General features: G+C 40.3%; 1 protein-coding gene across 10 annotated transcripts in view; it reads left to right on the top strand.

The window, feature by feature from the left end:
• SEMA5B (semaphorin 5B) overlaps positions 1-19,727 on the top strand; it is a 355,160-nt gene that overhangs the window by 280,851 nt on the left and 54,582 nt on the right. For 9 of the 10 annotated variants that reach the window (XM_081006115.1, XM_081006112.1, XM_081006113.1 and 6 more), the window contains 3 exons: positions 247-382; positions 2,781-2,988; positions 6,295-6,502. In XM_081006115.1, the coding sequence (XP_080862241.1) occupies positions 247-382; positions 2,781-2,988; positions 6,295-6,502 (552 nt within the window). The remainder of the gene's footprint in view (positions 1-246; positions 383-2,780; positions 2,989-6,294; positions 6,503-19,727) is intronic. The other variant, XM_081006118.1, reaches the window with a different exon arrangement.

Raw genomic sequence — 19,727 nt, 5'->3', positions numbered from 1 at the left:
TGCTTCTCTTAGTCTTAAATCATGTACAGTGTTCAAGAGGGGCTTTTCAACATCTCCTAATTGTCATATAATCCATGAGGATTCTTCTCCTCTCTTCTGAGGCCTGTAGCCCAGTGCACTTCCTCCTGGTAATTTGCATGCAATTTATTTTAGTGAGATTTGATGTCTGTTATGATGGAAGTGTCAATGTTCTAAAGATTAAATTGATTTTTCTCCTTTTCTCTTTCCTTTTGCCCTTGTTTCCAGAAACAGTATTGCTGCTTCAGCAGTGTGTGCCTTCAATCTCAGTGCTATTACGCAAGCCTTTAATGGGCCTTTCCGATACCAAGAAAATCCAAGATCTGCATGGCTGCCAACAATCAACCCCATCCCTAATTTTCAGGTATTTTAATGCAACCCCTCAATTCACTCACATCTCATTCTGTTTCCTCGTTTGATGGGTAAATGTTAATTAACTGGTTCAGTGGCAGCTAGCACATCAGGTGTCTGTACACACAGAGAGAGCCTATGTTCAAGTCCCCATTCAGTTATGAGGCTCATCAAATTGTCTTGGGCAATCTATTTTCTCTTAGCATAATGTTACCTCCTTAGTAACCATTCTTTACACGTATTACTCGTTTGTCCCTGTCCCCATCCCCCCCAATCTACAGCCATGTAGTTGTTTCTGAAGCTGCATTCATACATCACCTCCTTGAGCATTTTGCCTGACTAGAACGTATCATTAAGTGCTGCTGCTTTCTTGCCTGGATGGGAGAATAGAGAGGATTGTGTGCGTAAATTAGCGCATCTCATCACTTCTGCTTCTGGCTCTGCCCATTACTGGCATAAGGCCCCGAGAAAGTTCCCTAGGAGAGAATGTGGCCCTTGGGGTGAAATAGCTGCCTACCATTGCTATATAAAGTATTGGTAGTTTAGTCTTGTATGATTCATAGTCCTGTTCTTTCATAGTCTTTGATCCTGAACTTCTACCCAGAGTAGACCCATTGAAATTAATGGACCTAAGTTAGCCATGTCTAGTCATTTCAATAGGTCTACCCTGAGTAGGACTAGCATTGCATATAACCTATAGGCTCTAGGCCTCCCCACCCCTACCTCTGCTGCTGCCCCTTCCTCCTGCAAGTCTGCTCTCAGTACCCGTTCTATCCCATTTCAGCTATATTTTAGCAGGCAAAATTCTACACGTTCCTGCCAAGTAGGTGGGAGGTCACAAAACCAGTACTAGTTTGCTTTTCAGGAGCAGAATTTATTGTGGCATGTTCCGTTAAATCTGAGTAGATTGCAGCTGAGTTTCATATAGAAAATTAACCAGGGTTATCATAGAAGATCTGGGGAGCAGCATTTGTAGTGATCAGGGGCAGCCAGAGTGATGGCCTCTGGGTGTTTTATTTATTTATTGTTCACATTTAAAAATGCTGCTTTACAGCTTGAGGCCATCAAAGCAATGATCAAGATAAAAATAAAATAAAATGCAGGAAATAAAAACTCCAAAAACAACAAAGCCGTTCCAGCAGATAAACAATAATTTTTTCATAAGTGGGTCATACCTCAGTAAAAGCCTTCTTAAACAAAATAAGTTGTTGTTGGACTCCACATTCCATCACCCCCAATCAGTGTGGCCAGTGGTTAGGGTTAAGGGGAACAATAGACCAGCAACATCAAGAGGGCACTAGATTGGCTACAGCTGCAGTACATCATCTGCTACATACTAGGAGCTCTCCAGCCTTTGGTTCACTGGAGCAACCGGAAGCTTTTATACTGCATGTTCCCAATGGAGCATCAGTCAGGGATGTTTTGGACTAGCTTTCATCCTCAAAAGCATATAGCCTGTGCTGCAGAGAAGGTGTGAAAAGATTGCAAAGTCAAGATGAGAGTTTTACAAAAGAAAAGGGAATGTATGTGGTGAACGACAGGAAGATTGGAAAAAGAGATTAGAACATTTTTCAAGTACAGAAGGAACAAGAGGTCAATGAAGGGCCTTCAGGAGATGACAAAGGTAATTTAGTGGCTGTGAAGAAACGATTTGGAAGGGGGAGGGGGAGATCCTCACTTCGTTGTTTGGAGGATGAAGGAACAGTGCCAGAAATCTTCCCTTCCAAGAGAAAAATACAGGTCTGGGACATATGAAATGGAAATTAGAATGAAACAATTGAAAAATACAAGTCCACTTACTTAGCACTTATGCTACCCCTGGTATTAAAATGATAAACTTCTGTCCACTGAGAACAGAAAATGCAGTTCAGCAATTAATGGTTTCCCCAACCATCAGAGATGGTTCATGCAGGGCAAAAGGGAGATGAAGCAAAACTGGGAGACTATCCCAATCAAGATTGTGGATTTCAAATTAAATAGGAATAGCAGGGCATTTTATGTCTAGACCTGCTCTAGTATAAAAAGTGTCTTGATTTTGGCATGTTTCTGCAGCTGCAATCCTGTTCCATCAGTTGGAAGGACATTCCTAGTAAGCATGGGTAGGATTGTGCTGTGGATTTACGTTTGTACCACATTGGAGTAGATTAACCTCTTTTAACCTCTTTTGGAGTAGATTAACCAGAAGATTTTTATTTGGATATGTCTGTGTAATATGGAAGAAGGAACAAACTTGCAAATTTGTAATCTGTTTTTATCACTGGAAGCTGTGTCTTGAGATCCATGTCAGTATAAACATCATGACAGTCGGCAAGAACTCTGCAGTAAAAATAGCAAACAAAACGAAAACAGTAGTTAATGTTAGAGAGTTTTAAAAGTTGTAAAAGAAACACTGCTGTTCTGTTCTCCTTCAGTGTGGAATACTGAATGATGATAGTCCTAATGAAAACTTGACAGAGAGGATCCTTCAGGATGCTCAGCGCTTATTCCTGATGAATGATGTTGTGCAACCAGTCTCTGTTGATCCATATGTCACTCAGGACAACATCCGTTTTTCTAAGCTGGTGGTTGACATTGTTCAGGGCAAGGACACACTATACCATGTGATGTATATTGGGACAGGTAAGTGCTTTTTACATCTGGGAGACTTCTCATATGTGGATTTATTAAACAGTAATCTGTGAGTTCCTTACTACATGTTCTCAAATAGGAAAAAACGTGTGAGAATTGATCTTCCATTATTATCTGGGTAGAAATTGAAACAGCATTTTGAAAGTGTAGGCCACAATTTAGATGGCTTTAGGAAACAGAAGGGATGGGGTTAGGGTCCTATAGTTAGCCTAAGAAAGAGAATAGTTTCTGCTTAAATGGAATTCATTTGCAAGTGAAGGTTTCTGTGAAGCCTGAACGCCTTCCTGGTGAACGTTCAGCTCAAAAAGGAGTAGAGATGTAAATGACATCCTCAAGATAGCTGGTTGACAGTCTTCACGCATTTCTGAGTCATATAGTATTTTTCTACTTCATTGTGTCTTGTTGGAAATGCATATACATACTTTCTTCTAGAGATCTGAAAAGCATTTTCACGTTTGGGTATCATTTCTGATGAAGTTAAGAGATGGGAAACAGATTTCAAGCTCCACTTTCTGCATTAAGAGGAACATAGGAAATTGCTTTATCTAGACCAGTGATGGCCAAACTTGGCCCACCAGCTGTTTTGGGACTACAATTCCCATTATCCCTGGCCTGTTAGCTAGGGATGATGGGAGTTGTAGTCCCCAAACAGCTGGAGGGCCAAGTTTGGCCATCACTGCTCTAGGCAATCTAGGCCAATATTGTCTAGCAGTAGCTTCCCTGCATCTCAGTCTGTACCTTGTCCTGACTGTGCACCGTGCCAGGGATTGAATCTGCAACCTTCTATGTGCAAAACATATGTTCTACCACTGAGCTGTGATCCCCAAAACTTAGGCACATCTACTGAGTTGTTCCTTTGAATAAAAACATTCTGCCAGCAGGGTTCATATGCATAAATAGCTCCAGCACACAAAGAGGTTTCCATGCTCTCAGAATCCACATGCCATTCTTCAAGCTAGTTGCATGTAGTGATTTGCAGGCAGACTTCCATGCCCTTAAAGTCTGTGATCATGGTTTGTTGGCAGACTGTGGTTTATATAGTATTGCAAAGTTTGCCCAGTTTGGATATAATGAGGAGACCTGCCACAATCCCATTTATTGCCAAACTTTCAATAGTGGACTAATCTTCAACGCCCGACTTTTTAAGTAGGAATAAAAGCTTGGAAAGGTGCGCCATGGAAGTGTTGCAAATGGTAACTTCCTTCTGTGGTGGAAGCTAAATTAAACCTTTTAATTAATCAGAATTTATGTCTGAGCTCCATTTTAAAAAAATCTAATAATTCCATTATATGTTCAGAATGAGTTGATTTTATGTTAAGATATATGGCCTCTCTAAGTGATGGTATAATTTATCCCATGACTATGGAGTCATCTGTCTCAGAAGTTATCATCTACCAGACAGAGTAATAGTATATCTTTCTACCTTTTACCGCTACTTACTTTGAATGTGATTAGCTTTCGTGTATTTCCAGTAACAAAACTACATAGACAAAAACTTTATTTAACTATAGAACAATTTAACAAAACAAATACTAATTCTTGATCTACAGAGATAACTTTAGTGCATAAACTCCAAAGTGAAAATAGCCTCATGGGCTACTGTTAAACAGATCAAGAGTTGATCTAGTATTAGAAATATTCTTATTTTATCTAACACCCCCCCCCCCTTTGTGGTATAAACTTGTCAAAGACGAATACTAACAAACCCTGCTTATTTAAATGGAAGAATTGCTGTTTTCTTGGAAATTAATGGGACCTTTAAATGCTTAACTTTATTCCTTAAAGTCTTAAAGTCTAGCCCATTCCGAAGACAATACTTGAGGGATGCAACAACGCTTTAAACTGAAACCTATAGATAGAATACTTATTAAAACACTTATCAGATTTAAATTGCATTCCCCGCACAATTATTCCATCTAATAAATGTCATTCCAAATGAGGATATCTTACAGTATTTCCAGAAAATATCCAAGTTCAGGGTTAAGCAACTTTCCAGGCTGTGGATCAACTAATGAGACTGCCTTGGTGCATAGGTAGTACAGTCAGGAACAGCTTTCCTTAACCTGGTGCTCTCCAGATGTTTTGGACTACAACTCACATCATCCCTGATCATTGGCCACACTGGTTGGGACTGAGATCTGAATAATTCAGTTTGGGGAAGTCTGGTCAGTGGAGCACAGAGCATGGGGGAAGAGGTACACACTCAATTTTGTAAGGCCCAAGATTTTTAGGACTTTAAAGGACAAAGCACATTTACTTGGAAATCCCACTGAGCTCAGTAAGGCTTATTTCCAAGTGAATGTGCATAGATAACAGTCATAATGTGATTCTAGCATGTGATTAGAAGGCGTATTTGATATGCAGTCCTGAAGTCTGTTGAGTCATAGCTCCCTACTAAGGACCACAGAAATATCACAGCTACATGTCTACTGTTACTTAAACTTACATGGGGGCGTTCCAGCAATCACAGGGTGTAGCTGACTGCAAGGATGCAGTTGTGTTTAGTTTGTACTGATTTTCAGATGAAAGTTGTGCAGAATGTTCCTTGGAATCTGTGGCTGCAGATTGATATTCTGCCTACAACAATGTTTTTAAGCTTTAAGCTGTTAGCATATTTAAGATGGCACAGCTTTGTGTGAATCAGCCTCTAGGACACATCTACGGAACCCATTCAACCCTATTTGAAAACAACTCTGGGAAATTGTAGGTGTAGCCGAGACTTACTAGGTAGAGATCCTTATATCCTTTAAATAGTTACAATTTGCAGGGTATACTGCTTTAATGTGTAAATGTACCTCTTCATCCCATGTCATCCTTAATAAAAACATATAATTTGTTTATTATTATTTGATTAAACTACTTATATGACACCTTTTTACATAAAAGCTCAAGGCGGCTTGCAAGAAAGATTAATAACTATATATTAACAGTTTTTCAAACACCATTAAAACAACAGTGGAAATCAGAACACAGGAGCAACTTGTTAGCAAATTCAATAGTCATACTTTAGCCTCATTCATTAGTTATATACTTTAATCTCATGTACTCGTCATTCAGAATGAATGGGAACCTGAATGCACAAGCAGAGGGGCTTCAACCAAATAAATGGATTCACTTTTTTTGGTTATGTTTTTATAAGTGTATAAGAAGAAGAGAAATTGGAGAGGAGGCAAAAAAAAAGGTGTCAGAGCAGCCGTGTAAATGGGATGTAGTTAATCTTTACTCTGTGTGCTGGATGATAAACTGAATCAACATCTTGGAGATTTACTTGCCTCCTATTTCTTCCTGTTCTGCTAGAGCATGGCACCATTTTGAAGGCACTTTCTACAACTAATAAGAGCCTAAGGAGTTGTTACTTAGAGGAAATGCAGATTCTTCCTGCCAGCCAAAAGGAGCCAATCCAGAGCCTCCAAATCCTTCACAGCGACAGATCCCTGTTTGTGGGTTTGAATAATGGAGTGCTAAAAATTCCTCTGGAGAGATGTTCAATGTACAGAACAGAAGGGTAAGGAAATTTATGGCTCTGATATATTCCATGCCAGCTTAAAAGAAAAGCATGAGGGAAACGTATTGCAGTCTGATTCATTTTAGAATACCTTTCTTCATCTTTCAGAGAGAGGCAGAAGATTCTGACAGGCACACGTAGCCTATAGAAGCAAAGGGAATGATTTGAAGGCAACTGTTCTTGCTCATTAGCCCTCATTGGAAATTAATCCTGTTTACCAAGAAATTATGTCTGCAAGCACGGGGGTTGTTCAGGTAGTGCCAAATAATGGTTTTGTGTTGAGTGTGAACTGACCCAGTGACTTAGTGGAGTAAATGGGGCCTATTGGTTGAACCTTTACCCCGTACCTGTGAAGTACTAACTGACCAGTGTTACTCGCTGAGTTCAGTTCTGTGAAGATCCAGACACCTGCACTCAACTGCTGAAACCTGGGAGTAGAGCTAGGTGTTGCTATACCTCTGTTTAATATAACACATCTTAAAATGCAAGGAGAAAAGTTGAAGTGTGTGTGAATGACGGTGTATATTTAAAAAGGACGAACACTATGCATGCCTGACAAATTGGACAAGAGAGGACAAACCTACCTACCACAGATAAGACTAGCCCAAGCTAAACACAGTGGGAGTTTTTATACTTATGGCAAGACTTGTTTGAGTGAATACTTGAAGTGTTGCGCTATATCTCTTGTTTCTATCATTTTAAAGCCCCCCCCCCCCCCCACATTTGCTTTGTGTGACAGCAGTTCAGCTCTAGATGGTTGGAATATTCAGTGGAAGGTAGGTGGCTGCTGCTGCTTGTATACAGTGAATGGAACTTGACATTGTTCCTGGCACATTGCAGAATGTGTTCTTGTTTCCTGTCCTTGCACCACACAGAGGTAAACACATGATGTGATAGACACAGTGGTCACATTCCCATGTTGCATATGCAACATGTAAATTTCAACACTGTAAATCGTAATGCCCTGTGGACTGTCCTTCTGAAAATTGGCTGCCCAGATAAATTTGTAAACATCATTCGGCTCCTCCATGATAATATGACAGCAACAATCACAGATAACAATGGCTCTCAAAGTGAACCAATCACAGTGAGATCAGGTGTTAACAGGGTTGTGTTATTGTCCCAACTCTATTCATTATTTTCATTGCCATGATCCTGCACTTTGTCAAAGGGAAACTCCCCACCGGAGTAGAAATCATATATCGAACAGATGGAAAGCTCTTCAATCTGAGCAGGCTGAAAGCAAAGAGTAAGGTTACCATAACTGCCGTCATAGAGCTTCAGTGTGCTGATGACAACATAGTGTGCGCACGCTCAGAGGATGACCTCCAAACCATCCTAAATATCTTTGCATCCTAAATATCTTTGCAGAAGCTTACGAAAAGCTTGGCCTATCACTCAACACCCAAAAAACCAAAGTGCTGCACCAACAAGTACAAAATAACCCTTCTGCAGTGCCGCAAATCCAAATCAGTGGTGTAATGTTGGAAAATGTCGATCACTTCTTCAACCTAGGCAGTTATCTTTCCACAAGGGCAAACACTGATGCTGAAATCCAGCATTGCCTGAGCTCTGCAAGTGTGGCTTTCTCCCGATTGAAGTGCAGAGTGTTTGAGGACTGGGACATTCACAGGGAAACCAAAATGCTTGTTTACAAAGCTATTGTACTACCAACCTTACTATATGCTTGTGAAACATGGACCACTTATAAACGCCATCTCCACCTCCACACATCACTTGGGAAGACAGGCGAACTAATGTCAGTGTACTGGAAGAAGCAAAGATCACTAGTGTTGAAGCAATGATTCTTCAACATCAACTTCGTTGGACTGGTCATGTTATGCGGATGCCTGATGATTGTCTTCCAAAGCAACTACTCTATTCTGAACTTAAAAATGGAAAGCGTAATGCTGGTGGTCAACAAAAGAGGTTTAAAGACTGTCTCAAGGCAAATCTGAAAAAATGTAGTATAAACACTGACAACTGGGAAACACTGGCCTGTGAGCGCTCCAGTTGGAGAACAGCCTTTACCAAAGGTGTCATGGGCTTTGAAGACACTCGAACTCAGGACACAAGGGAGAAATGTGCTAAGAGGAAGGCATGCTTGGCAAATCCACACCGTGATCAACTCCTGCCCGGAAACCAATGTCCCCACTGTGGAAGGATCTGTGGATCCAGAATTGGCCTTCACAGTCACCTACGGACTCATTGTTAAAACCGTGTTTATGGAAGACAATCTTACTCAGCTATGAGTGATCACCAAAGAGAAAGATGCAGATCACATTTTTGTGTGTGGACATGCACAAGGTTTTGGGTGCAAACACTAAAAACATTAATTATGTTCATGTGAAATAGTTCTTAAATAGTTTGCTTTAATAACAGCTGCGATATGGGACTCCATTTAGATCTTACAGCTCCCCTCCACAGTCTTGCAAGCAGCAATCTGTCCTCTAGCTGTTCATATACCCTTTGTCAGTGCTGTCCCCCAAGGGCAGATGCAAAGGGCACATAAATATGACATCACTTTCAGCCTACTCTGCCTGCCGGTCTCCCCTGACATGTGCCTCCCAGCATCTCATTGGACCAGAGTTCTTCAGGTCAGAACAGCCATGCCAACTCAGGTGCCTAGTATTTTTTTAAAAATTGCTTTTTGAAGCCAATCACTCATTTCAGAAGGAAGTGACACCTGGAAAAATGCCACATTTATATTGTCAGCAAGATGGACAGGGAGGGGGATAGGAATGAATTTTTTCTGTTTGGTTTTGTTTTCAATTTTCGTTCCTGAGTGCAGGCCTGCCATATGGGAGTCACAAAGACAAAAGGTTTGTGTGTCTTTGATGACCTTGCCTCAGAGCACTTGCAAAAACGTTGACAGGCTTTGAATTTTCACTAGGCTTCTTGAGATGAATGTTATGCCCAGCAAGTGGGTGTTGGGCACTAAGCATTAGCTGCTTTTACAATGGATCTGGGCAGTTAAACCTTGTGTTTGTCAGCTGGCAAAGCTGATCTCCTTTTTGTTCCTTTTTATTTCTCCTATGTAGATAAGCATTTTGAACGTCACATACCCTAGTTCCACCAACAGCATATTAAAAGCCCCCCATATCTTGGGGTTATTTTGTTAAAATATAAAAAAGAGGCAAAATTCTGATGCCAGGATATAGTTGAGCCCAGCTTCATTTTCACTGGACACATAACAACCTTACTATTTCAAAACATTTAAAACTCTGCTTGGAACTGTTAAGATATATGCAAAAGTATTCAGCAAGGCCATCTTTGGTCAGGTACTAGGGTCTGCTCTTGCAGAAGTGCTTTTCCTTTGGTAAAGATTTTTACTTTCTTGTCTCTGAATTAATAGAAATCTTTGTCTAATATAGATTTCTTAAACTCCTTTATTTTCCCAGAGAGCCAATAGAAGACTTAGTGGTCTGATGCTCTGTAGCTTTGTGTGGCCACTCACCTAAGCCTTTTCTTTCTCATCTCTCAGAAACCTAAATGGAAGAAACCTAAATGGATGAATTTTATGCCTACTTGATTTTTCAGGAAACAAATGCCAATTAAGCTTGTTCTGATATTTTCTTTCCCAAATCTAAAACTCCGGTTTCCTTCTTGTTTCCCCCCACCCCCTCAGTCTTCTTAAGTATCATTGTACTCTTTAAAGAAAAATGGCATAATTACTTTAAATACAGCAAGATCAGTTAATGCATTAAAACCAGGATTCTTATTCTCAGAACTGGACAGTGTAGAGTGAAGTGCTAATCTAGTCAAATGAGAAATGGATGCCTGCTGCAGCCTGCCCACATCTTGCCATACATACTGTAAAAACCCAACCTTGTAGGAGAGGCCATCAAGGCAGGAATGGGATTAAATAAATGCCTAAATAACTCTTTTCATACAATGGTTTAGGGAGAAAGAGAAGATAAGTGCTGATTGACTGAAAATCCTGTCTACTTCATTGAGCCAACACAATATTTGGAATTTTAAATGTTTGATCCTAGTAATTCCCTTTGCCTCAGTTGTCTCCCCACTTCTTGCTGATACACCTGCATTATTCTTGGCCCCTGTGGAGCACTGATGTGTTGAGCCACAGGTCTCACACTCTAATAGTGAACACTCATGGCTGGCCATGCCCAGTATGGCAGCATTCCCCAATCTGGTGCCCTCTTTTTCTCCCATCATAGACATCTCATTGGCCATTATTAGAATGGATGTTGGATTAGGCCACAGAGGTCAGCAAGGTTTATCTTGCCTGGGTCGGGTCGGTCCTGCGGAGATCCCTTCATGGGCCGGATTGTGTGCATGCATGACCGTGCGTGCCTGTGATTTTCGGCGTCTGTGCAGACACAATTTTCAGCGCTGCAGAAACGAGTCCCTGTGCAGCGCACGAGTGGGCAGCTCGGTTCAGGAGCAGCTATGAGCCAGTCAAACGACTAATGTTGTTGCTGTTGTTGATTGCTGATTAACAATGTCCTTGCATTCAGTTTGATCAAATCGGTGTGATCAGGAAAGTAATACAACGCTGGGGTTTCAAAATTCACAAGTTCATCATAACAGGGATGTCGAAACCCAAGCAAAAAATACCAGTTGTACAGAATCTTTAAGGAAACAAAAGAAGAGACACTGCTATTTGGTAGATGGTTAAATAAATAAATAAATAAATAAATAAATAAATAACTGCATTGTAAGCATATTTTATTAATAGCCTTCATTTTGAAATATTTTCACCCACACCCACACTTCCTAGGTATACAGGCGACAAGTTCCCCAACTAACTTTGTATTGGTATCAGCACTGGGTTGTATCAAGAAAGATGTTTTAATTTCATCCATTGCTTTCTACCTGGCACTTCTCCTGGGCAGTGATTTATAGCCTCTTGTTGTTGAGTCTACGTTTAATACATGCCAATAAACTAGCTGCAGGAGGAAAGGCATGGTATCCCCCCCTCCCTTTCCTTTCCTAACTTCTTTATGTCATCTCTCTGAGTGTGTGTGTGTGTGTGTGTGTTTAAAACTAGCTTCTTGCAGAAACTCCATCTTCAGCACTATTTTTTTTTTAAAGTAACTTGTTAAATAACATGGGGCTTTGAGGGAGCTTTTATGCAGCAGGAGACTTTGTGCCCTCGAGGCAGCAACACCACAGCCCTGTTTGTTTTCTTTGGCTCTGTCCCACTTTGCTGGGGTAGCTGTGAGTTTGTGTGTTACACCCTCGAGGCTGATTGGGAGGTCATGATCATTCAGGGTTTTGGAATCCTTGGTCTGGCTCCAAAGCGAGGAAGGGAAAAGGCATATCAGACATGGAAGAAACATTGATCTTAACATTGATTAAACCTAGGTGTTCTGGCATTCTCAGCAGATGTTAGGCTCCGGGATACACTGGAAATTCTCAGAGGTATAGCAAAAACAAGAGCAAGGGTGAGCAAACAGCACTTCTGGCATGTTCTCCTTGCTTTGTTTTCTTCTACAGCCTCTGATGAATCTTCCAAAGGGTTTACTCGCAAGGTTTGTGCTTTGCTTTGTGCTTAAATACTGTGGTGTACAGTATGTATATGTTTCTGCTGATCTGTCTCAGCTAGATTTGTTTTCAGAGCATGATTTGGCCAAATGTGTGGCTCAGCTTGTCTGCAGGATATTTCCCACTGTGAAATAGCCTTCATGCTCTTCTGAAGTTACATTTTCAGAGGAAAATCTGAGTGTCTCTGTGTCCTCGGTATCTGTAGCTCAGATTGTTAGCAAACACGACCATTGTTGGAGGCAGTATGCTTTCTGAATATGAGAAATCACAGGAGGGGAGACTTCTGTTGCCCTTAGGTCCTGCTTGTAGGCTTCCCATGGGGGCATCTGGTCGGCCACTGTGAGAACAGGATGCTGGACTAGATGTGCCATTGACCTGATTCCACAGGTTCTTCTTATGTCACGTTGATGTTTTCATACCAAAACTATTTTTATCAGGATATAGGTGACAAAAAGAGAGAAAATGAGCCTCATGGCTGGCTCTGCTGTTAGGCAGGGTGAAGCTGCCGCCTCAGGCAGCAGATGCTAAGGGTATGTGCTTGGGTTTTTTTTTTGGGGGGGGGGTTTGCAGTAGTCCTCCACCATTCCTCCCTAGCTGCTTCTTCTAGCCCATGGGTAGGTAAGCTAAGGTCCAGGGGCCAGATCTGGCCCAGTTGCCTTCTAATTCTGGCCCGCAAACAGTCCGGGAATCAGCATGTTTTTACATGAGTAGACTGTGTCCTTTTATTTAAAATGCATCTCTGGGTTATTTGTGGGGCATAGGAATTCGTTCACCCCCCCCAAATATAGTCTCGCCCCCCACAAGGTCTGAGGAACAGTGGACCAGCGCCCTGCTGAAAAGGTTTGCTGACCCCTGTTCTAGCCATTCCCCTCTGTCAGAGGACAGAGCTATGTGTGCCACTCAGCCTGTCTGCCTGGAAGACCCTACGCAATGCTTCTAGCCTCAGTTGTGTGTGGGGAAACACTTTTCTCATTGCCAGTGTTTGAAGTAAGATCAATTGCCAGTCTTACCTCAGTACATAGAATGGGGGTGGGGGAGTGCCATCTTCTCCTTTGCCTCAGGCACCAAAATGTATTGGGCTTGCCTTAATGATCTTGTACACTGCCTGAGACAGAACTAGTAAAAAGGAGTAATTTCAGAGGTGCCTAGCTTCTGGTTTCTTAAATGCTAGTGAGTTTGGAGACTGTTAGGTGGTGTCAGCGTGTTATTCTTTTAAAGCTTGCTCGTTTGATATAGAATAGCTTTGTCTACTTACCTCTTTATCTCTACCTAACTGGTCTAAATCCAGCCATGATGGACTGAGGGTAAAATACAATGCCACAGTGAGCGAGGTGAAATTAGTTTCATCCTAGTACTGATTGACACTGAGTAAGCGATATTGTCAAAACTTAAGATGCCTGCAGATGCTGCAGAAGAATAACTAGCCTGATGTACTGTAGTCATAAATTCAAGTGGAAATCCTTCACAGTGTGCTCTTAGTATTTGTTTTACTTCCACTAACTTTCTGACCCTTGGTTAGCATATGTGGTCCACAGTTTATCAACAGATTTGCAGATAATCAAAGTGGGTTCTGACATGGTGATGTAGAGAAGTTGTGGGGTGATGCAGCTTGCTATTTACTTCAGTGGATTTTTCAGTCTGTGCAATTAAAAAAAGTGTCCACCCAAGCCAGTAGTTTGATAGGCTTCCCTGCTTCTCATGCTGCGTATATACTATAACTATAAAGCCCATTCAAAGCACATTCTTGTCCTCAAAGAATTCTGGGCACTCTGTTCCCAGCAACCCTTAACAAACTACAGTGCCCACAATTTGGGGCTGGGGAGAGTAAATGTGTTTCAAATGCACTTTTAAAATATAGTGTGTACACAACCTCTGTGCTGTACAAAATAGAACCTTTGTCTCCCTCCTAGTAGACATATTCATCCAGAGTAGGGAATTGCAAAAGTTCTCCTTGAGACAGGAGAATTAAGAAATGGGAAGTATCATATGCTTCACCATAAATGTCTTGCTAATGTCATCTGCTAATTTCTTTTAGTAGAATATAAATCACTAAGAGAAGTTCCACACATCTTCACAAAAATTGTGTTGGTTTTCACCACTACCAATTATTGTACCAGGATAATGGACAAAGTTTAAAATGAAATGAAATGCTCAGAAGTCCCGTCTTTCTACAATCTTGGTTTCTTCTAGTCATGCTTTTTTACCATGACCACCCAGTTGTAAAATTTCCATTTGCTATAAAATAAATATGTTAAGTTGTAGCTAAAATTTTGCACAACAAGAATGATATTCTTAGCAATCCCAGGGATCATAATTCAGCATTGCAGTAGATAAACCAGCATAAGTGTGTGGTGTTTGGTCTCCGGTTTTTCAGGCAGTATGTTTGATTATTCAAACCTAAAATGTTTAAATTTGGTGTATTATCCTAAGCAACTTGTGAAGAGGCCCTATGCCTCTTTTCCCCATACATTTTTGGACATTAACTTTTTATTCATTACATTTTTAAACTGTTTTCCCCGTTGCGCTGCATTCATGTTTGCTTACAAATGATTAAATGAAATGCCAATATATTACATAATGCGGCAATTTGTTATAAACTTGAAAATTCAATATTTCCAGAGGGGGTTGCAGCAAAAACCAGCATCGGAGCCTTGTAGTACCTTAAAGATTAACAAATGTCTTATACATAAGCATTTGTGGACTAGGGCCCACTTAAAATTACACAGGAAACATTCCATATTAAAGTAACAAAGGCAATTAGTGAAAAATAGTTATCTGTATAACATTCTCCAATTTCATTTAAAGCCAGCAACGTTCCAAACAAAGACAGAGGCGAGAGTACATCTCTGGCAGCCATTCTCATATGGAGAAATTCCAAGAATAATTGATCTATTTATAATGTTCATATGCACACTTCTGATTCCAAAATAATTACATTTTGTAATCAAATATCTCTTATTTTACCAGATTAGATCTCAGTTCAAGATTAGCTTTATTAGGCCCAAGCCAAATGTTGTCCAAGAGATGCATGAACAGTGTAGAATGGAAGCCACTGTGGGATGCTACCAATTCAGTTCCCTCCAGCCATTTTCCTTTTCAAAATCATTTGCCCAGTTGCTCCTGCATCTGCTGGAAAAATATGTGTGTCATGTCTTATTCCTCACATAACATTGAAAAAGAGCTAGGGGGCTCATTTTGAGCAACCTTTTCCCTCACGCCTTATATCAACTGTTGCAAACCTAATGTCTGTGGGGAGTGTGGCATCTGCGACAGCCTTCTTTGGTATGTCCAAGATGAACCATAACCACCAGATTTTCTGCTGCTTTTTCTTTTTCTTTTTTTAAAAAAAAGTATGTTTCTAGTATTTTTAGATCTTGAGATATAAGGCAAAAAAATAAAGATACCATTCTCCACATGTTTTGTGAGGAATTAGGCAGTTCCACCCCTTCAATATTTTAGTCTCCCCCAAAACAACAACAACAACATGTAGATGCCCATGCGGGCATGAGACTGTTTGTGTGTGTGTGTGTGTGTGTGTGAGAGAGAGAGAGAGAGAGAGAGAGATCAATATTGTGTTATCTCCCCAATCAGGAACAGCAAGACATTGCTGACTTCCTGTGGTGAGTCTGAGGTTGGCCAGGAGTGGTGGCAAAGCAATAATGACTGTACCCTCTCTAATGTTGCATTATGCCACAGACCCCACAGCAGCCAGGGCCTAATATTAAACCAGTCCTTCTTTCTGGTGAGTCTTACAGGACGTTACAGGGAAGCTAGAAATGTATGCGTTTCCCCATCTGCCAAATTTCTGCCTGAATCCCATGAGGCTATCTAAGTCTTCTAAGAGAAGGTAGAACTCTATAGTATTTTCTTCTGTAAGGGACTCTTCAGAAGTATATTTTTAGGTGTGTCAGCCAATATGTTTTAAGTGTATGAATGTAAAGTATGAATGTGAAAAAAATATGTGTTTGCAAACACATATGTTAAATGTGTATACTCATTAGTGAACTGCATCCTGTTTGCGATGGATGGTTTGTGGCCACAGTTCAGGAGCAGATCGCTGCTTGATCAAATAGTGTTAAAGAAAAACCAGGTGCAGGAATAGCAGGAGGAAGTATGTTACATATCATTCTTTTCTCAAAATGGAAGAAGGAGAGGCTACTAAGACAGAATCTGGAAACTTCTCATCCATGGCTTTTTCTGAAAGCATAGCTTAACACTTACAATTTCAATCCATTGTTCAGGCAGAACCATCCCTAAAAGCCATTTTGTTCTTCTCAACCAGAGTTGTATAGATACTTTTCCTATTAGTCTCATTCCTATTACAACAAACAATTGATTCCTTTGGTCCTTTAGCTGCACTAGTAACATATGATTGCTGTGGCTTCAGGATAGTATCTGTAATTTACTCCAACATGTTCTATATTTTAAAACAAACATTATAACAACTTGCAAGAACAAAATATTTGAAATAGGCACTCTCTTTTGAAGGTACCTGTCCCAGGGGCAGTACTTTAGGGTAATGGCAGCTGCCCTAAGCCGCTGATTTGAGCTGCAACCTTATATGTTGGCAGCAAGGGCTTTATTCCCTCCACAATTCTCATGCCATTTAGTTCAAGCTTCTGTATTTATGGCAAATGTGTAGTGGAAGATGTTCCTCCTTAGTTTTAGTGAGCTGCTCCATTTTACAAGGAGGTGAGATATACATACTTTTGGGAGTTTTGTATGGGTTGTATCAATTTTTAAAAATAAAAGATAAAGTTTTTTTAAGCAAATTCCAAGCAAATTATTATAATTAATTGGTTAAAAAAAGATTTATACACTGGCTTCTGACCAAATGCTCTCCAGGGCTGCTTACAAGAGATAATAATGCAAATTATATTTTGGTTATGACCAGTGCTTTAATAAAGAGAAAAGGGTGCTGGTCATCATGAAATTATTACATTAAGTGCCACACTTTTAACAATTGGGGAAATGTGTCAGTACTGAGTACCCCTGAGTGCCCCCAGGAAAAAAGCACTGGTTGTGACTATTCAGTCACACAGATGCTACTTCACCTTTAGACTGAGAAATCCTGACAAGGGGCCTGGAGCAAAGAGAGCATTGGAACCAGCAAGCAGAGGGACTGAGAACTTGGAATAGGTGGTCAGAGTTGAGGCCTTCAGAACCCTGGACAGGTCCCAGGAAGCAGAGGACTAGATCTTGCTGTCTTGCTCTGTACAACCTTTACCACCCCATGCTCATTTGGCACCACTACAAAGAGGAGTTTGGAAGGTATTGCTTCCATTTATTTTTTTTACTAAATGTAGCTTAAAGGGATATCTGAATGTAGGAAGACTCTTGGTTAGTCTTATTGTTTCCTAAATCATGGTTTATGAAGCTGGCTTGTTTTAGGTTTTGGATATAATGCTAAACTGTGCTTAATCAAAACGAAGTGGAACTTTCTGAGCACCTTGCAGCTGTGCCAGGAAAGGGGGAGTTGATCATATGTAAGCTTGAAACTCATGATTGGTATGTAAAATTGTAGCTTAAACATGTGGATACGTTTAGCCTGGATAAGAGCTATCACATGAAAGGTCAAACAAGCTTGTTTTCTCTTGCTCTGCAAGGTAGGACCCAAACCAATGACTTTAAGTTACAAGAAAGGAGATTCCAACTAAACATCAAGAAGAACTTTTCTGGCAGTAAGAGCTGCTCAGCAATGGAAGGGACTCTCTTGGAATGTGGTGGACTCTCCTAGCTTGGAGATTTTTAAGCAGAGGTTGGATAACCAGCTGTCATGTATGATCTAGTTGAGATTCCTGCATTGCAGTGGGTTGTAATTGATGACCCCTCAGGATCCCATCCAACTGTACAATTCTCTGGTTCTATCTATGCCAATTAGCAATTGTTTCAAATTAGAAACAATTGCCACCACCACCATCTTGTAGACTGCATCATGAGAAGGTAGGGTGTAAATAAAAATAAATTCATTGATTTCCACCAGACACCAGATGCAACAATCTGAACTGCCCAGAGATAAACTGTAATAATTTCACTTCCATTTCTCCTTCCAGGGCCATACTCAATCGGCACCAGACAGTTGTGGTGTTGGTGACTCCACATTTGAACAAGGAGACCTCCTTTTCTTGGATAGTTGAAGTTGGGGAGGCCTTGGTTCTTTTCCCAGCCCTCTAGCTAAAACCCCTAATTGCTGCTCCTCTCCCTGGGATGATTCTCCTGTGGGATGTTATATTAAGGTGTAAGACTGTCATGGTTAGGAATGGGATTGTGCTTCAACACCCAAATTGACTTATTCCCTACTCTGGAAAAATGCTCTGTCTCTTTCATTACTGTTTTTATGGCCTCTGAGTTTCCACTTGGATGACTGCCCTTGTTGCTGGTTGTCAGAGGCCCACTGTATTTCTGTTTTTATTTGAGGTTGCTTTTTCTTGGCAAGGCAACAGGAGTTCAGGTTGTTGCATTTTTTCAAAAACAATGTTTATGAAGCGGTGCTTATTCATATATTTTTAATAACTCTCTCTTTACCGATGCAGACGTAAATCTAGATTTAATCAGAATTTCCTCAGGGTAGCATTCATCTTCATATTCGAGCAAAAGTAGTGTTTATTTTATTTTGTTCCTTTTAAAAAGTAAATTACTCTATAAAGAACTCATTGTCACTAGGAATGATGGAAAGGTGTGTCAGGGAATAAGAAATGGAGTAATTTGCTGTGTATATTGTTTGAGGCCATAATCTGAGAAGCTGCCATCAATTACAAAGATACAGAACATGCTAGGGAATGAGGGATTAACCAGTTAAAGGCAAGCTGGAATCACTGGTGTAAATGGAGAAATGAGGGGAAATGGCCCAGGGAAGCCATGAGTCTTATTTCGCTGTTGCTGTCAGCTTTCCAACGGCCTGGAAAGTTGTGTTTAGTTTCAGAGGTTCTATGTAAGGGCTTAATTTACGTATTCAAAATGTATTGTGTGCCCACCAGTATGAGGGAGGCAACTTAGCAATAAATGCATTCATACATGAGAACGCATGTGAGCACATGCATACACAAGGGCAATATAAATTGTGTTTTATGTTCTGAAATCATAAATGTGTTGCAGAGGTTAATATACTAAAAAAAGAAAAGAATATCAAATTAATAGTGCACAATTAACTGTGATGATTGACATTCATATATAAATTGGCACCTCTATTAATTTGCAAAGTCTTTAATTGTTATTATTTTTAGGGCGCAGTGCCTTCCTGCATCAGTTCTCCACTCTTACGCTTTTCTACCTGCTGCTGTTTAAATTTTATATTGATTTTTATTGCGTTTTGAAGAGTTGATTAATTTTCATTGTATTTTAATGTTTAATGTGTAAGCTTTCCAGAGAACACTGCTATTGGGCAGCATATAAAAACCTATAAATAAAGAATTAATCTTTTCCAATCAGCAACACATAACCCTGCTTTTCCCTGTACCTTGTGTGCATCCTGATTCTTTTAAAAATGTCTAAGCAGATTTGGCATTTTCATAAGCATTCTATAACTTATTATTAGCTGAGTCAATCACTATTGAAGGCTTGTTTAAATTAATGGAGGTTTTACAGCAAAATAGCTACAGAGGTTTCAAGGATTATCACTGCTTTCTTGTTCTTTCTTTTCTCAAGCTTGCAATTAACTCACTCATCTGTTAGTAAGTTGGCCTTGCAGCTGCTTGTGCTTGTTTGTTTCTGTACAGGA

This window comes from Podarcis pityusensis (assembly GCF_964106645.2).
Source record: "Podarcis pityusensis genome assembly, chromosome: 1".
In the NCBI taxonomy this organism is placed as follows: Eukaryota; Metazoa; Chordata; class Lepidosauria; order Squamata; family Lacertidae; genus Podarcis; species Podarcis pityusensis.
The sequence above is the reverse complement of the archived record's forward strand: the minus strand, read 5'-3'. Positions and strand labels throughout refer to the sequence as shown.